The following is a 12,978-nucleotide window of genomic DNA, read 5'->3' as shown; positions in this document are numbered from 1 at the left end:
AAATCATCTGTTCCAAATATGTTGCTTAAATGTGGAATATCAGTTAGTTGAAATGAATGATATTTCTGTTTTGTTAATTGTGAATAATTATGATGTGAAAAAGTTCTCAACATAAAAATTGTCAAAATGCAGACTACATAATTATTATAATCATAGAACGATTCTAGATTTGAGCACGATTCTTCTAACGCTAAAAGCGCATCTAAATCCATAAAAAGCAATAAAACTCAGTTCGCTTGATCCAAAAAGCGTAATTCGAAATTTTTTTCTTCAACACCAAGAAAAATTCAAATATCTACTTTTTTTCCAAAAGGAAAGATCATCTATCATAAGTTTGTAAGGGCATTCAAAAAGAATTTTTCGCTATTTCATTTAAGATTCCCAATAATGAAAATTCTGCTCAACACTGTTTCATCTGTGAATCATAAGGATAACGAGCAAGATAGATAGAAGTACTTCTCCTGAAGTTATTATTAGTCCAAGGATATCAATGACAAGATCATATTTTGTTCTGGGAATCAAAAAATACAAAATTGTGAAAATTTTTAGGGAAAAAAAACATGCAAAAAAAATTTCCAAACATAACGCTTTGCCAAATGAGCCAAAATACATAATTAACAATAACCGCTGCGGACAATATCAGAAAGATAATTGCAGACAAGAAGCTCTCTTTCAAATTTGCATTTGTTCCTTAAACATTGAATAATTGATAAAAGCAATACATCAATTCAAAAGGATCGTTTAACAAAGAAAACCAATTTTTATTCTTATAATTTGTATTATTAAGTATGCAAAGATTACAACTGGTTCTCCGAAGGTCCAACCAATGGAAAAAGGAATAATATTGTCTACAAATTTTTATAAAAAACGGAAATTCACATCTGGTATCAAACATTTAATAATGAACAATATAATCATCATGATAAATGTTATAATCATGAAACAATAGTCCAAATATAACAAAAGTTGAAAAGGTAAAAGCGAGACCTTGGTAAAAACATTAAAAAATATATTCGCTCAAATAAATATGAAATATTGAAAGTATTACAAACTGGTAGCTTTTCTCTTACTTGATCAAGTGTTCTTGGAATTGGTTTATTACTCATTATCAGTTCTTATAAAAATGGGTGCTCAAAGATCGATTTTTTATTTTTTGAAGGTTTACACAAAAAATTAATAACTCACGCAATTATAGGAAAATGTATTTAATAAAAACATGAAATAAATGTCTATGGAAATTCATTTTTAACTTTTTTATTTTTTATTTTATTTTTTATTTTATTTTTTTTGATTAATTCATCTAAAGTTCGTCATCTTCTTCCTCTCTCTTTCTTTGAGCTTTTTTATTCTTTTTGTCTTTCCTTGCTGCCTTTTTCTTGTCCTTTAATTCCTGTCTTTTCTTTCTCTCTTCTCTAACTCGCTCTCTGTCAGCCTGCTGTCGTCTTTTCTGCTCGGCCAACCGTTCTGCTTCCATATCCTCCTTCGGCTTAACAAGAGCAAACTCAAGAACACGCTTGTGCACTTCAGCAAAATTGATTTTCCCGTTATATCTAACAATCCTCCTTTTCATTTCTCCTGATTCTGTTCCATTGCCTTTTTTCTCTTTTCCCTTGTTCGCTCTCCAGTCCAAGAAAAATACTGTTGGATATTCAACCAAAAACCCTTTTTCCTCGGGTTCTTCTTGGGTCTCCTGCTCTTCTGTGTTTTCTAATTTTTCTCCCTTTGGTTCTTCCGGCTGATCAGCTTTTTGTTTTTCTTTAGCTTCAAATTCTTCAATAATCTCATCGTCTTCGTCTTGTAGATTTTTCACTCTTTCCCAGACTTTTTCAACATTATCATCTTGTTCATTTGAATAACCACACATAACTCCTCTTCGATGCTTGTAGCATAACTGTTTGAACATTGGTGGAATTGTAGACTTTGAAGAAAATAGTAAAACACGAGGTATCTTAGCTGATGCGTTAAAGAATTTATCAAGAATTTTATCATTGCTTAAAAGAGTTATTTGCTTTTGCCCAAGTTGATTATCGTTTATAAACTTTCCCATGGCCTTTGCAGAACGTTCCTTTGCGTATTCCAAAGGTTCTTTGTTTGGCCTAAACAAAAGAAGTTTTGGAACCTGTGTGCATTGGTATGTCGTTGCAATCTCCGGGTAATTATCCAGATTTATTTGGCCAACCTTTATACCAATAGCTTTCATGTTTTTCGCTAATTTTTCAAGTTGAGGCATCATGTCATGACATGGTTCACAATTTGTCATATAGAACACTGAAACAAAGTCAAAATACGAACAAACACTGAAAAATCAAGAAAAAATACAAACTCACAAAATATGTATTATCGTTCCCAAGAACATCCTTTTTAAATGATTCTGTTGTCAACTCAATGGTAGCATTAGCATAGATATTTTGAACAACACTCAATATCGACAAAATCGAGGAAATCATCAAAAATACTCACAATATAATTTATGATTATAAATTATTATTTCGATCAGCAAAAAATGAAATAAGCCATTTCGTCTTCCATATTAATTCCACATAGCCAAAATATTATTTAAAATAAATTTCATTTCTTAATTTTTAGTAATTTTTGGAAATTTTCATTGAATTTTTTGTATAAAAGTTGATGCTTAACTTTCATTAACAATACATAAATATGTTCACAAATCCTTCTATTTAGCTTTTCAACAAAATGTGATATGCTGCACGTAAATAATAAGCAAAAGTGCAAATCTAGTTATTGATTTTCGTTAGTAACATGCTGAAGAATGGAGATGTTCACTCAAATTACACTCGAGTGGCTTTCTCAGTCAAATCCTCTTCACGGAATGATTCATCAACCTACAGATAAATTCATGTTAATTTTTTGATTATCACAAAAAAATGAACGATCACTAATAACATTTAAAAAAGGTCACAAAAACATACATCAAGATCATTTTGAATTCCGGTGAATGCCGATTTGATGGCACTTTTTGCTGATGCATAAAGCATACGCTTTCGAACTGGTGTTGTTGAAGGAGTATATAAAATCAGGAATATTTTTGTTCTTGTTGTGGTGTCAACTGCATAATCGTGATTTACAATAATATATCTTGGCTCATTTTCAGGAAGTGCAGCTTTCAAATCCTAGTTTGTTGAGCAATCAAAATAAAATTTTTAAAATAAAGTGGTTAAAAGAAAAATGAAAGCAAGTCATCATTAAAATTATGAAATCATTCCACAAACAGCAAAAGTTTTGCCTTTTTCTCCTTCAACATCAATGACAATGTCTTTATCACCTTGAATCTTGTAAATAACGAAATACAACTTGTGAGCAAATTTGAATTCGTTAAATTTTGCAACTGCTTCGTCAGTTGGAACAATACCAATTTGCATAACAAAAAAAAATTTCCTGATCGATCCCATCGTATGAAATGTTTAAATTATATTATTACTTTCAAAATAGTCCATTTTTAACATTGACATTAAAAACAAGCACGCTGCTGCACCGAACAAAAAGAATAGCATATGAACACTCAACATCGGTGTTTCATTTTGGTTTGTTTCGTTTGTTCTATGTTTTTAATCTTCAAAAAGATGTTTTCAGTGCATAAGATTTTGAGGATGTTTATCATTCTTGAATTCTAGTTATTTTAAAAATAATGCATGCGAGTCAAATTTTTTTTAAAAAAATCAAAGAAAGAATAATTAAAAATGTGATCAAAAAGAAAATTTTTTCAATCAAAAATCAAAATTTACACTTGTAAGTTTTAAGAGCACTTTTAAGCTAGTTTGTTATCTCTTTGATCTAGGCCTTTGCTACAAGGAAATTTTTTGGCATGAGTGTCGGCCGAAAAAGAAACCCTGTATCGTTTTTTTTTTTTTTTTTTTTTTTTTTTTTTTTTTTTTTTTTGATTTCTATTTTTGTTTTTCTAGAAAAAAAGAACAGCACAACAATTCCTGGTTCTAATGATTTCATTAAGTATTTGAAATGATGAATTCCTTTTCATCAAAGAGTTTCACATATTTATGAAAGCTCAATCAGAAATAGGGACAATGTTAATTTACTGTTCAAGAACAAGATTTTTCTCATTGGCATTTTCAAAAAAGGAAAAAAAAAAGAACAAGAAAATAGTTGATTATATATTGTTTTTGAAAATGACAGTTGAACTCAAAAAATACATTGAAAAAAACAAATACATACACACATGAGGCATCTCTCCAAAATCACACTTCCACTCACACAATGAAAGTTTGAAGAAAAATCAATGAAGGGTTACAGATGCAATTATAAATACACATAGCAAAATACATGCAAACAAAATACATGCAAACAAAATACATACAAACAATACATATTCATCAGCCCTTGCACATCACAGGGTGTTCAGCCAACGCAATCCAAGCAGCCAGCCAACACCCATTCGCAATGTGCCCACAACTCCAACCCTTCTGTGTTTCCTCTTCCTGACAGTTGCCAACATAATCGAAACTCGTTCAATCTTCAGCAACCTCACATTCTCACATCTCTCCACAAGCTCAACAACCTCTGAGGAACATGCTCTGCACACAATTTGCTCATTGACTCATTTGCTGCTCTGTCCCTTCATCCTTCGCCCTGTCTGCTGCCTCTTCCCTGCTCCTTTCCTTCTTTGTGCTGCCACTCCCTTCTTCTCTCACACACCTCGACTCCTCCTCAGCCCCAACCCCAACTGCATCCGACATCGTCATCACCACTACCCCTCCCACAAAATGCTTGAACGTCTCCCGCTTTATCTCATCCAGAGATGGCCTGTTCCCCACTTTCTCGCACACACACCTCCCCACCAGCTCCCTCACCGACGACTCACACACCCTCGACACATCCGGCCTCTCCCCATCTTTGATCTTCTGCCCCGCCACCTCTGCCGCATACTCCCCAAACGGCACCTCCAGCGTCAGGCACTCCCACAGCATCATCCCAATCGAGAATGCCACCGACTCCTTTGTTGCCCCCATGTTCTTGTTCATCAGCAGCTCTGGTGCCTTCCACCTCAGACACTCTTTTTTGAAATCATCCTCCTCCTCAAACGCTGATGATGGCAGAGAATCATCATCATCATCGCTGGCGGATGTCACAACAGTCGATGATGAGATGGATGATGAGTCCGAATCATCGGAGGAAGAACAGTCGGAGTGGAGGGCAATGCAGATAACCATGTGCTCCGAGAATAATACAATGTGAGGACTGAGGTTGGCAAGAGACGAAAGAGGATTGCTCATTTCATCAAACGAGTGGAGTGCCCCATTCGCCACCCAGAACAGGATCTGCGCTCCTGTCACCTCTCTTTCTTTCAACGAGCCAATTGCCATCTCCTTCTTCTCATTCCTCCCATGCAACAACATGAACAGCGAATCACGCAGATCCACAATCAGCTTCTCATGGGGAGACGAGCACGCCATCGCATCCACCAAATTCGACATCGATGAGGTGGTGGGGCACAGATCCTCCCCTCGAACAAATGTGGTTTCAGTGTCTGTTGACGAAATGGAAGGTGATGGCAATCTCTTTTGAATCTCTTCCTCCCACTCCTTCTCGTCCACCTCCTCCAATGCCCATTCTGGAATCTTGTCTGAATCCTTTCCAAGAATATATTCTGTGGAACCACTCTCAGATAGAAGATGCTCTGACGACTCTGAATGTTCCAAGCTTTTCTCATACACTCTCTTCTTTCCATTCTCTTCATTCATCTTCTCAACCTCCCCTCCAGCTCTCCTCCACCGCTCCTCAGGTGCCATCTCCATCGTCACCATCTCAAACGCTTTTGGATCCTTTCTGATGTTGTCATTCACAATCTTTTCCAATTCCTCTTTTCTTTCCTTCACTTTCTTCCACCGAACAACCAGAACAATTATGACCACAAGCAGTATTACAACAACCACAACGCAAACAATCAATAACAAATATGATTTTCCTTCTTTTCCTTTTTCAACGATTCTTTCATCTTCTTTTTGCGCAATCTCGCTCCTGTTCTTCAAAGGAAATTGTACTGTCGATGCTGTAGCATTTGGGCTTCCAAACAAAACACAAACACTCACTTCTATTTCATCTCCACAATTGCTGATAATATCTTTCGCAACGCTTCCTTCAACTTCTCTTTCTGACAAAAACCCATTTCTATCAAAATCATATTTTTCAATCTCTTTTTCTTCTCCTTTTCTCTTCACAACTGCGAATGACAGATTGCATGGAATTAAAAGCGATCCTTTGAATGTCAGTTTCATTCTGTCTGTTGTTTCTTTTGCCTCGACACTCTCCAATACTGGAATGAAGAATGATGAATCCCTTTCGGAAACAATCCCTTCAAAACTACACCCTTCATTCAACATCCAGAGTGATGTATTTCTCTCTAATCCATCTCCTCCTTTCAAACTCACAATATTCAACTCCCCGTTTCCTGTGCATATCACATTCCTTCTTGCTGATGGATATCCCTCAATTGATGGATTATTATTCAAAAACTCTCCTTTCTCAATCTTCACATTCCCTCCACTCATTGTTATTCCACCTTCTGGTGAATTTGAGATTGTTATGTCTTTCATCAAAACAGAACTCTTCACAACATCCACAAGAGATCCATCCCATCTGCACATCTCTTCTTTTTCATTCAAAGACTGATCATTTCTTTCATTTGAACTCCTATCGAAAATGCAACCGTCCATTTTCACATCTGTGCAATCCTCCACTTTCATCAATTTCCCTTTTGTGGTCTTTGATCTCACTCCACCCATTGTGAAATTTGTCAATTTCATCGTCTTTTTCATTGATAAGCACGATATCAATGATTCTTCATTTCCTTCAACAGTGATATTTTCTGTTTTGAAATCCTTTATTGTTAATTGTCCACATTCATTTATATCCAATAGAGATTTTGAAATTGTTGAATTGCAAATTGATAATGAATCAATAACTGATGGAAGAAAAGATGAAAGAAATAATGCAGATTCATGAAGAATGAGATTTGATATTGTGCATCCATCAAGTTGTAATTCTCCTTTTTCCATATTTATAATGTGAAATGGAATGCTCGCAAAAGCCATATTTCCTTTTTCCATAAATTGTTTTGTTGTGAATGAACAATTCATAATTTCAAGAATTCCGCCTTCTGGTGACATCAATGATTCATGTGAAGAGATGGAATTTGAATCAAATACAAATCGCACTCTCAAAAAGGAAACTGTTCCGATTGTTGAAATCAAAGAATTCTTTGCTTTTCCAATGTTCGATTTTATTTCAACTTTACACAAATCTCTGCTTTTCGAACTCAAACTCATCTCGTTCAGATTTATCTCATCACCAATCAAACTCTCTTCAATAACGAATATCAGACTCAGAATATCTGAGGTCAGATGCACTAATCCATGTTCAATCGAATAACATGGAAGTGTGTTTGTTCCGCATTGCCTCTCATCCGATCCATTCACACTGCATACAATGATTGTGTCACTCTGAAGAATCGTCACAAATCTGATCAAATCTGTGTCACCTGAATGATCGCACATATCTCTTCCAAATATCGCGTTGAAACGATCGTAATAGCCTTCTCGAAGATCAAACTGGAATTGGCTTTCATTGATCTGGGATGTGATGTTGAAGCATTCAATGAAAATGTCTTTTCCAACACTTGCGCTGTTCTCACTGAACTTCATTCCCACAAATGTGAAATTCAAATCTCCTCTTTCCTTTGTTGCCAAATATACTCCTCCTCCTCTCCCTGAACTAATACTGCAGCTGCATTGACTGATTGTTGAGTCAATCATCTTCATTGATCCTGATGCACACAATGTGAAGAATATTGCCCCTCCTTTTTCACTTGTTTCTGCTTTGTCTCCTGTAATGTTGCTCGCATTCACAACAAAACAAATCTTTTTCTCACTCTTTGATTCCAAAATACTCGCTCCATTGTCGCTCCTTTTCACTCCCGAAAATGATGATTTCTCAATCACAAGATTTATTCCTTCTTCATTTTCTCCATTTATCTTCATTCCTGGTTCAGATTTCTTGATTGACAAAAAGCAACCTCCACTTTCATTCAACGATTTCACTCGAACATTCTCCAAATTGCAAGAAACTTCAGAATCATGAATGACAAAAATACTGTTTCCAACATTGCATGAATCCATCGACAAACCATTCACTTCCACACTGCCTCCAATCACATCCACAAATACACAATCAAATCCATTGTTCACTCCCGCTTCTGAATGGAATGAACATCCAATTATCACCAAATCTCCACCTTTGTTTGAAATAATCGTTTTGGCTGAGTTGTCAAATCCAAATGACAGTTGCAGTTGGATATTTGTCAATTCAAGGTGAATTTCATTTCCCATGAAACATTCCAATTTGTTTCCAATTGCCTTTTCAAAATTCAAAGTTGCTTTTGTTTCTTCATCTCCCATCTTCACATCCTTTTTGATCTGATAATTGGAAACATTGAATGAATCTCGAATCAAAATTGATCCTTCAATCTGAATTGTTTTCGTTCCAATCTCCTTTTTCATGTTTTTCATCCCTTTCCACATTGTTAAGCATGGCTCCTCCTCACTTCCACAACGTGCAACATCAAATCCTTCAGATGAGATAAATATCTCAAAGGAGCTGTATGGAACGAGGAACATGAATAAATCTTTGTTTGAATGATAGCTATCACTCCCAACAAACAGAGTTTTATCATTAATCATTGATGAATAATCAAAGTTGAACGAAGTATTTGTCACAGAAGAATTAAAATCCTTTCCCAAAATGAACACATTCTTTCCAATGGCTGCATTGTTGTTTGCAAATGAAACGTTTTCAAAAAGAAATGGCTTCCCATTGGAGCAAGCATGGCAATCCAAATATATCCCTCCCCCCTTTCCTCCGTTGTTCTCATTCTCACAAACACATCCAACAAATGAGCTCTTTTGAATTGTCACATATCCTCCTTCATTCAATTTATTTTTTAATGCTCCTCCTTCTTTGCTCTTCTTTGAAATTGCCCCTTCTATCTTGCTTCCATTCATCACCATTCCAACGCCTATGCTCCCTCCAAACACTGCTGCTATTCTTTCAACTGCTGTTTCGCTATCAATCTCCAATCCTTCCAATGTGCAATTCAACAGCTTCACTTTGTATTCCTGTTCATTCATATTTGCTGAGGAAAGTGAAATTGAAAACAACGAGACTGTTGATTTCACATTTAAAATCGTGACAGAATCCAGTTCAACTATCTTTCCTGTCAATTTGATTAAGAAAAATCCAATCGTGTTTTCCTTCCCTCCAAAAACACTCATCTCACAGTTCTTCATGTGCAACTCGCCATTTTGAGTGCTCGATTCAATCACTGATGTGATTGTTCTGCTGAAACATGATGGAACAACAATCCCAATGAACTTCATTTCTGTTAGCGATTCTGATTTTAAAATGAATTCTTCATATCCACTAACATCTCTTTGGCATTCGATGCTTATAACTTCTTCCCTGTTTGCTTTTATATGCATTTCACTCACATCTGCACATCCAGTTAAAGATGAATTTGCACATAAAACAATTTCCTGCTTTATATTCTGTGTTCTCTTCAAATGACCCATTCCATAATTTACGCTCTTACATGGTGCCTTCTCCAGACCACAATACATCTCCTCTATCCCCTCTTTCCCATCCACAAACACCTTGTTAGCAAAGCATCCATCCAGAAATATGAACAAGTTCACATCCCAATCACTAAACATTTGCGTTCCATCATGTCCAACAATCGAATTATCTTTTTGAGTGATGCTTCTCATGAAGGAGAACAAGGGCTCTTTCACGGAAGCGACAAATGATTCGCACACAAAATACATATCTCTTCCGACACTGGCCTTGTTGCCTGAAAACACGATATTGGTGATGGAAAAGGTTGTGGATGACACTTCTGAATCATCCTTGTACTCGATCATGAGAGCCCCGCCTCTTCCTCCAGAACTTGTATCCTCGCTCACAGAGCATGTGGAGAAATTCGTGTTGCTTACTGAAAATGTGTTGGCAGGGGCAGATGAAGCGAATGAGATGCACCCGCCATTGGTGGCAGTTTGTTGGCTCAACTGTTCTGAGTTGATACTGGTGATGGTGCAGTTGGCGAGGAAGAGGGAGAGGGCAGGAGAGGTGGCAGAGGAGAGGACACAGCTGGCAGGGGTGGCTGTGGAGGTGATGTGGGTGATGTTGGAGGAGTTGAGGGTGAGGGGGTTTGTGAGGGAGGTGAGGTGGAAGATGCTTTGGCTGTTGAGGGTGAGACTGGTGATTGCTGTGTGGTTGAGGGCGAGGGAGCCAGCAGTGAGGAAGAAGAGGGGTGTGGTGATTGATGATGAAGATGGGGTTGTTCCGGTGATGGTGGTTGTGTTGAGGTTGAGGGAAGGGGAGTTATCGGAGAGGTGGAAGAGGATGGGGGTGATTTGATTTGAGGAGTTGTGGGCGATGGCGAGGGCAGAGACTGTGAGGGAGCCCTGAGTCTGTTGGAAGAGGGCAGACGAGGCAGATGGATCTGGTGAAGAAGATATTGATGATGATGACAAGGATGAAAATGAAGAAAATGACGATGTTGATTGTGATGAGTGTGAATGTGAGTTTTGTGGTTGGGGAATGCCACTGGAGGCGATGGTGGTGGCTGTTGTGCCATTTCCTGAGATTTTGGTGTCAATGGCGCTGAAAGTGAGTGTTTGAGTGGGAACAAATGTTGAGTTGAGGAGGGTGAGAGAGGCGTCTTGGAGGTGTGAAATGAAGCCGGTGAGAGCATACTCGATGGTGGCGCATGGTGTTTGTTGGGGTCTGCCACAGGCATCAGAATTAGTTCCGTTGTTTGCCACGATTTTGTTCTGAGCGAAAAGTGGGAGCCAGCCATTGAACACGGTATTGTCAGCTGTATTGTTATTCCAGACTCTTTGTGTTGTGGTTGTTGATCCACAATTCTCAAACGGGGATTGAGTGATGCTGCTTCCATTAAAGAACACATCATTCCCCCTTCCATTTATTGCTGTATTTCCATCAAAGAAGCAGAAAGTGATGAATTTTTTTTCATTCATCCAATCACACGTTTTGGTGCAACATAACGCAGCACCACCGTATGTGGAAGAGGCAGTCAATTTATTATTTACGAACTGGCAATCATTAACCATAAACTGAGATGGATTGCTTCCTGGAGGGTAATGAAATGTCAAAGAACCAGCAGAATCACCACCAGTGTTTGCTCTGCAATAGCATTCGGAGAACAGGAATTGTCCGTTTTCTGGAAAATAATACATATTAAAATACCAGCCAGTTCCACACCAACCTGTAATTTTACAGCTTTTCACTCTGTTTTTTGAGAATGTCCAAACAGAATTTGATTGAGGACCCCATGAAGCGACTGCTCCTCCACTAGCAGCTGAACAGTTTGTGAAATTGGATTTTGCAGTGCTTATTTTCAACAATTGCCCACAGCACAACGCTCCTGCTTCCCCATTAGTTGAACAGTTTCTGAATAAACAAGAAGCGACAGTGAGATTTGCATTTGTGCAAACAACAAAAAGTGCACCTCCATTTCTACCTCCGCTATTTGAATCATTCCATTCACACCACTCAAAGCGATGATCGTTCTCATCAAAAGTGGCCAGTCTTCCAAGTGATTTTCTTTGAGATTCCGTTCCAACATGCACCACAGCATCATTTGGAGAAGAACGTGTTTGGTGAAGAAAAGATGTGTTGAAGGCAGAGAGAGAGGTGGATGGGTTGTTGAGGTTGGGGAGGATAGCCCCATCGATGGGGTTGTGGGTGTGGAGAAATATGGATGAGCGGATGAAGAGGGATGAGTGAAGAGAGAAGGAGGGGATTGAATTGGTGTTGATGTTGGTGGAAGTGGAAGCTGAAAAAGTGGTTGAGGTGGTTGAGATGAGAGGATTGAGTGAGTGTGAAGGAAGGGATGGAAGTGATAGAGGGGATTGGGAAGAGGAGATGTTGGAGAAGATGGTGTTTGAGAGATGGAGATTGAGATGGATTTGGAGGTGGGGATGGGATTGGCGATGATCATGGAGAGGGGAAGAGGAAGGTGAAGAGGAAATCGAAGGGGAAATCGAAGGGGAAGGGGAAGAAAAAGAAGAGGATGAGGATGAGGATGAGAAAGATGAAAGAGAAGGGGAAAGGGATGGAGAAGGGGATGGGGAAGGGGACGAGAGGGAAGAAGGAGAAAAAAGGAAGGGCTGGACGAGGGAGATGAAGGAGGAGAAAGAGGAGTGAGAGATGGAGAAGGAGGCAGGGATTGGGGAGTGGGCATTATGGAGGAGATTGTTTGGGGTGGAGAAGAGGGGGAAGGAGAAGATGGCAGGTTGGTGGGTGATGAGGGAGAAGTTTGTGAGGGCGAGGGAGGCATGGGCAGAGAGGAAGAGGGGGCAGTGGTGGTGGTGGTGGTTGTTGGTGAGGGAAGGTGGGTGGATGGTGCAAGTGGAGGAGCAGATGGAGGCAGCGGAGTGGTGTTTGGCAGTGAGGAGTGGACAACCAGTGAGAGGGATGATGTTGAGTTGGGTCACACACAAGGAGGTATTAATTGCATTGAGACTTGTTCGAGCACAGCAAATGTGAAAGACAGATATATTTCTAATCACTTCCTTTTGAATGCCAAAAATATTTTTATTCGCATCATTTTTGCCTTCATTGTTAATGTTGCCTTTCTGTATCTCCTCGTTCATTTTTTGCAGCATTTTCTTTTCCACAAAACCTTTGTCATATTCGCAGTTAACAGCAAGTGACAGAAATATAACAACATTGAATGAAGCTCTCATGTTGCCAAAGAGCTTCCCTATGGAAACAGTCGTAGTTAAAAAAGGAATTAAAAAAACTTTCTCCCTTTATTTATTAAATCGGAAAAATGTTTTTTATGGAAATTTGAAAAGCAACAAAACCAAAATGTTAAAATAAAAAGTCAAAAGAAATCAATATGAGATATATTTATTGGAGATATCATAA

At 38.2% G+C, this 12,978-nt stretch overlaps 4 protein-coding genes across 4 annotated transcripts; all 4 read right to left on the bottom strand.

Annotated features, from left to right (window-relative positions):
• Positions 1–50: 50 nt before the first annotated feature.
• Positions 51–1,119, bottom strand: MONOS_18029 (uncharacterized protein). Its single transcript, XM_067871008.1, has 5 exons — positions 1,053–1,119; positions 894–987; positions 756–848; positions 582–690; positions 51–511 (listed from the first exon to the last, which is right to left on the bottom strand). The coding sequence occupies exons 1-5, from the start codon at positions 1,104–1,106 to the stop codon at positions 412–414; spliced, it is 450 nt and encodes a 149-aa protein (XP_067722052.1). The 5' UTR covers positions 1,107–1,119; the 3' UTR covers positions 51–411.
• Positions 1,120–1,128: 9 nt separating this feature from the next.
• Positions 1,129–2,447, bottom strand: MONOS_12201 (Protein disulfide-isomerase; the record flags this gene model as incomplete). The annotated part of the gene is made up of 2 exons (XM_067864803.1): positions 1,129–2,268; positions 2,324–2,447. The coding sequence occupies 2 exons, from the start codon at positions 2,445–2,447 to the stop codon at positions 1,301–1,303; spliced, it is 1,092 nt and encodes a 363-aa protein (XP_067722051.1). The 3' UTR covers positions 1,129–1,300.
• Positions 2,448–2,658: 211 nt separating this feature from the next.
• Positions 2,659–3,410, bottom strand: MONOS_12202 (cofilin/ADF; the record flags this gene model as incomplete). The annotated part of the gene is made up of 3 exons (XM_067864804.1): positions 2,659–2,843; positions 2,931–3,131; positions 3,231–3,410. The coding sequence occupies 3 exons, from the start codon at positions 3,408–3,410 to the stop codon at positions 2,790–2,792; spliced, it is 435 nt and encodes a 144-aa protein (XP_067722050.1). The 3' UTR covers positions 2,659–2,789.
• Positions 3,411–4,111: 701 nt separating this feature from the next.
• On the bottom strand, positions 4,112–12,794 carry MONOS_12203fu15464 (uncharacterized protein; the record flags this gene model as incomplete). The annotated part of the gene is made up of 1 exon (XM_067864805.1): positions 4,112–12,794. One exon carries the CDS (start codon positions 12,792–12,794, stop codon positions 4,563–4,565), a length of 8,232 nt encoding a protein of 2,743 aa, XP_067722049.1. The 3' UTR covers positions 4,112–4,562.
• Positions 12,795–12,978: the final 184 nt, after the last annotated feature.

This window comes from Monocercomonoides exilis (assembly GCF_001643675.1).
Source record: "Monocercomonoides exilis strain PA203 chromosome Unknown scaffold43-869231, whole genome shotgun sequence".
NCBI lineage: Eukaryota > Preaxostyla > Oxymonadida > Polymastigidae > Monocercomonoides > Monocercomonoides exilis.
Note: the sequence above shows the minus strand (reverse complement) of the source record. Positions and strands in the feature narration are given on the sequence as shown.

Bases quoted from the DNA above. Each gene is read 5' to 3' on its own strand.
- MONOS_18029 (XM_067871008.1), bottom strand. From the start codon at position 1,106: ATGAGTAATAAACCAATTCCAAGAACACTTGATCAAGTAAGAGAAAAG. The intron at 988-1,052 runs GTTTGTAATACT...GTTTTTACCAAG, and splicing joins AAGTAAGAGAAAAGCTACCA to GTCTCGCTTTTACCTTTTCA. The intron at 512-581 runs GTTTGGAAATTT...TTTGATTCCCAG, and splicing joins CTCATTTGGCAAAGCGTTAT to AACAAAATATGATCTTGTCA.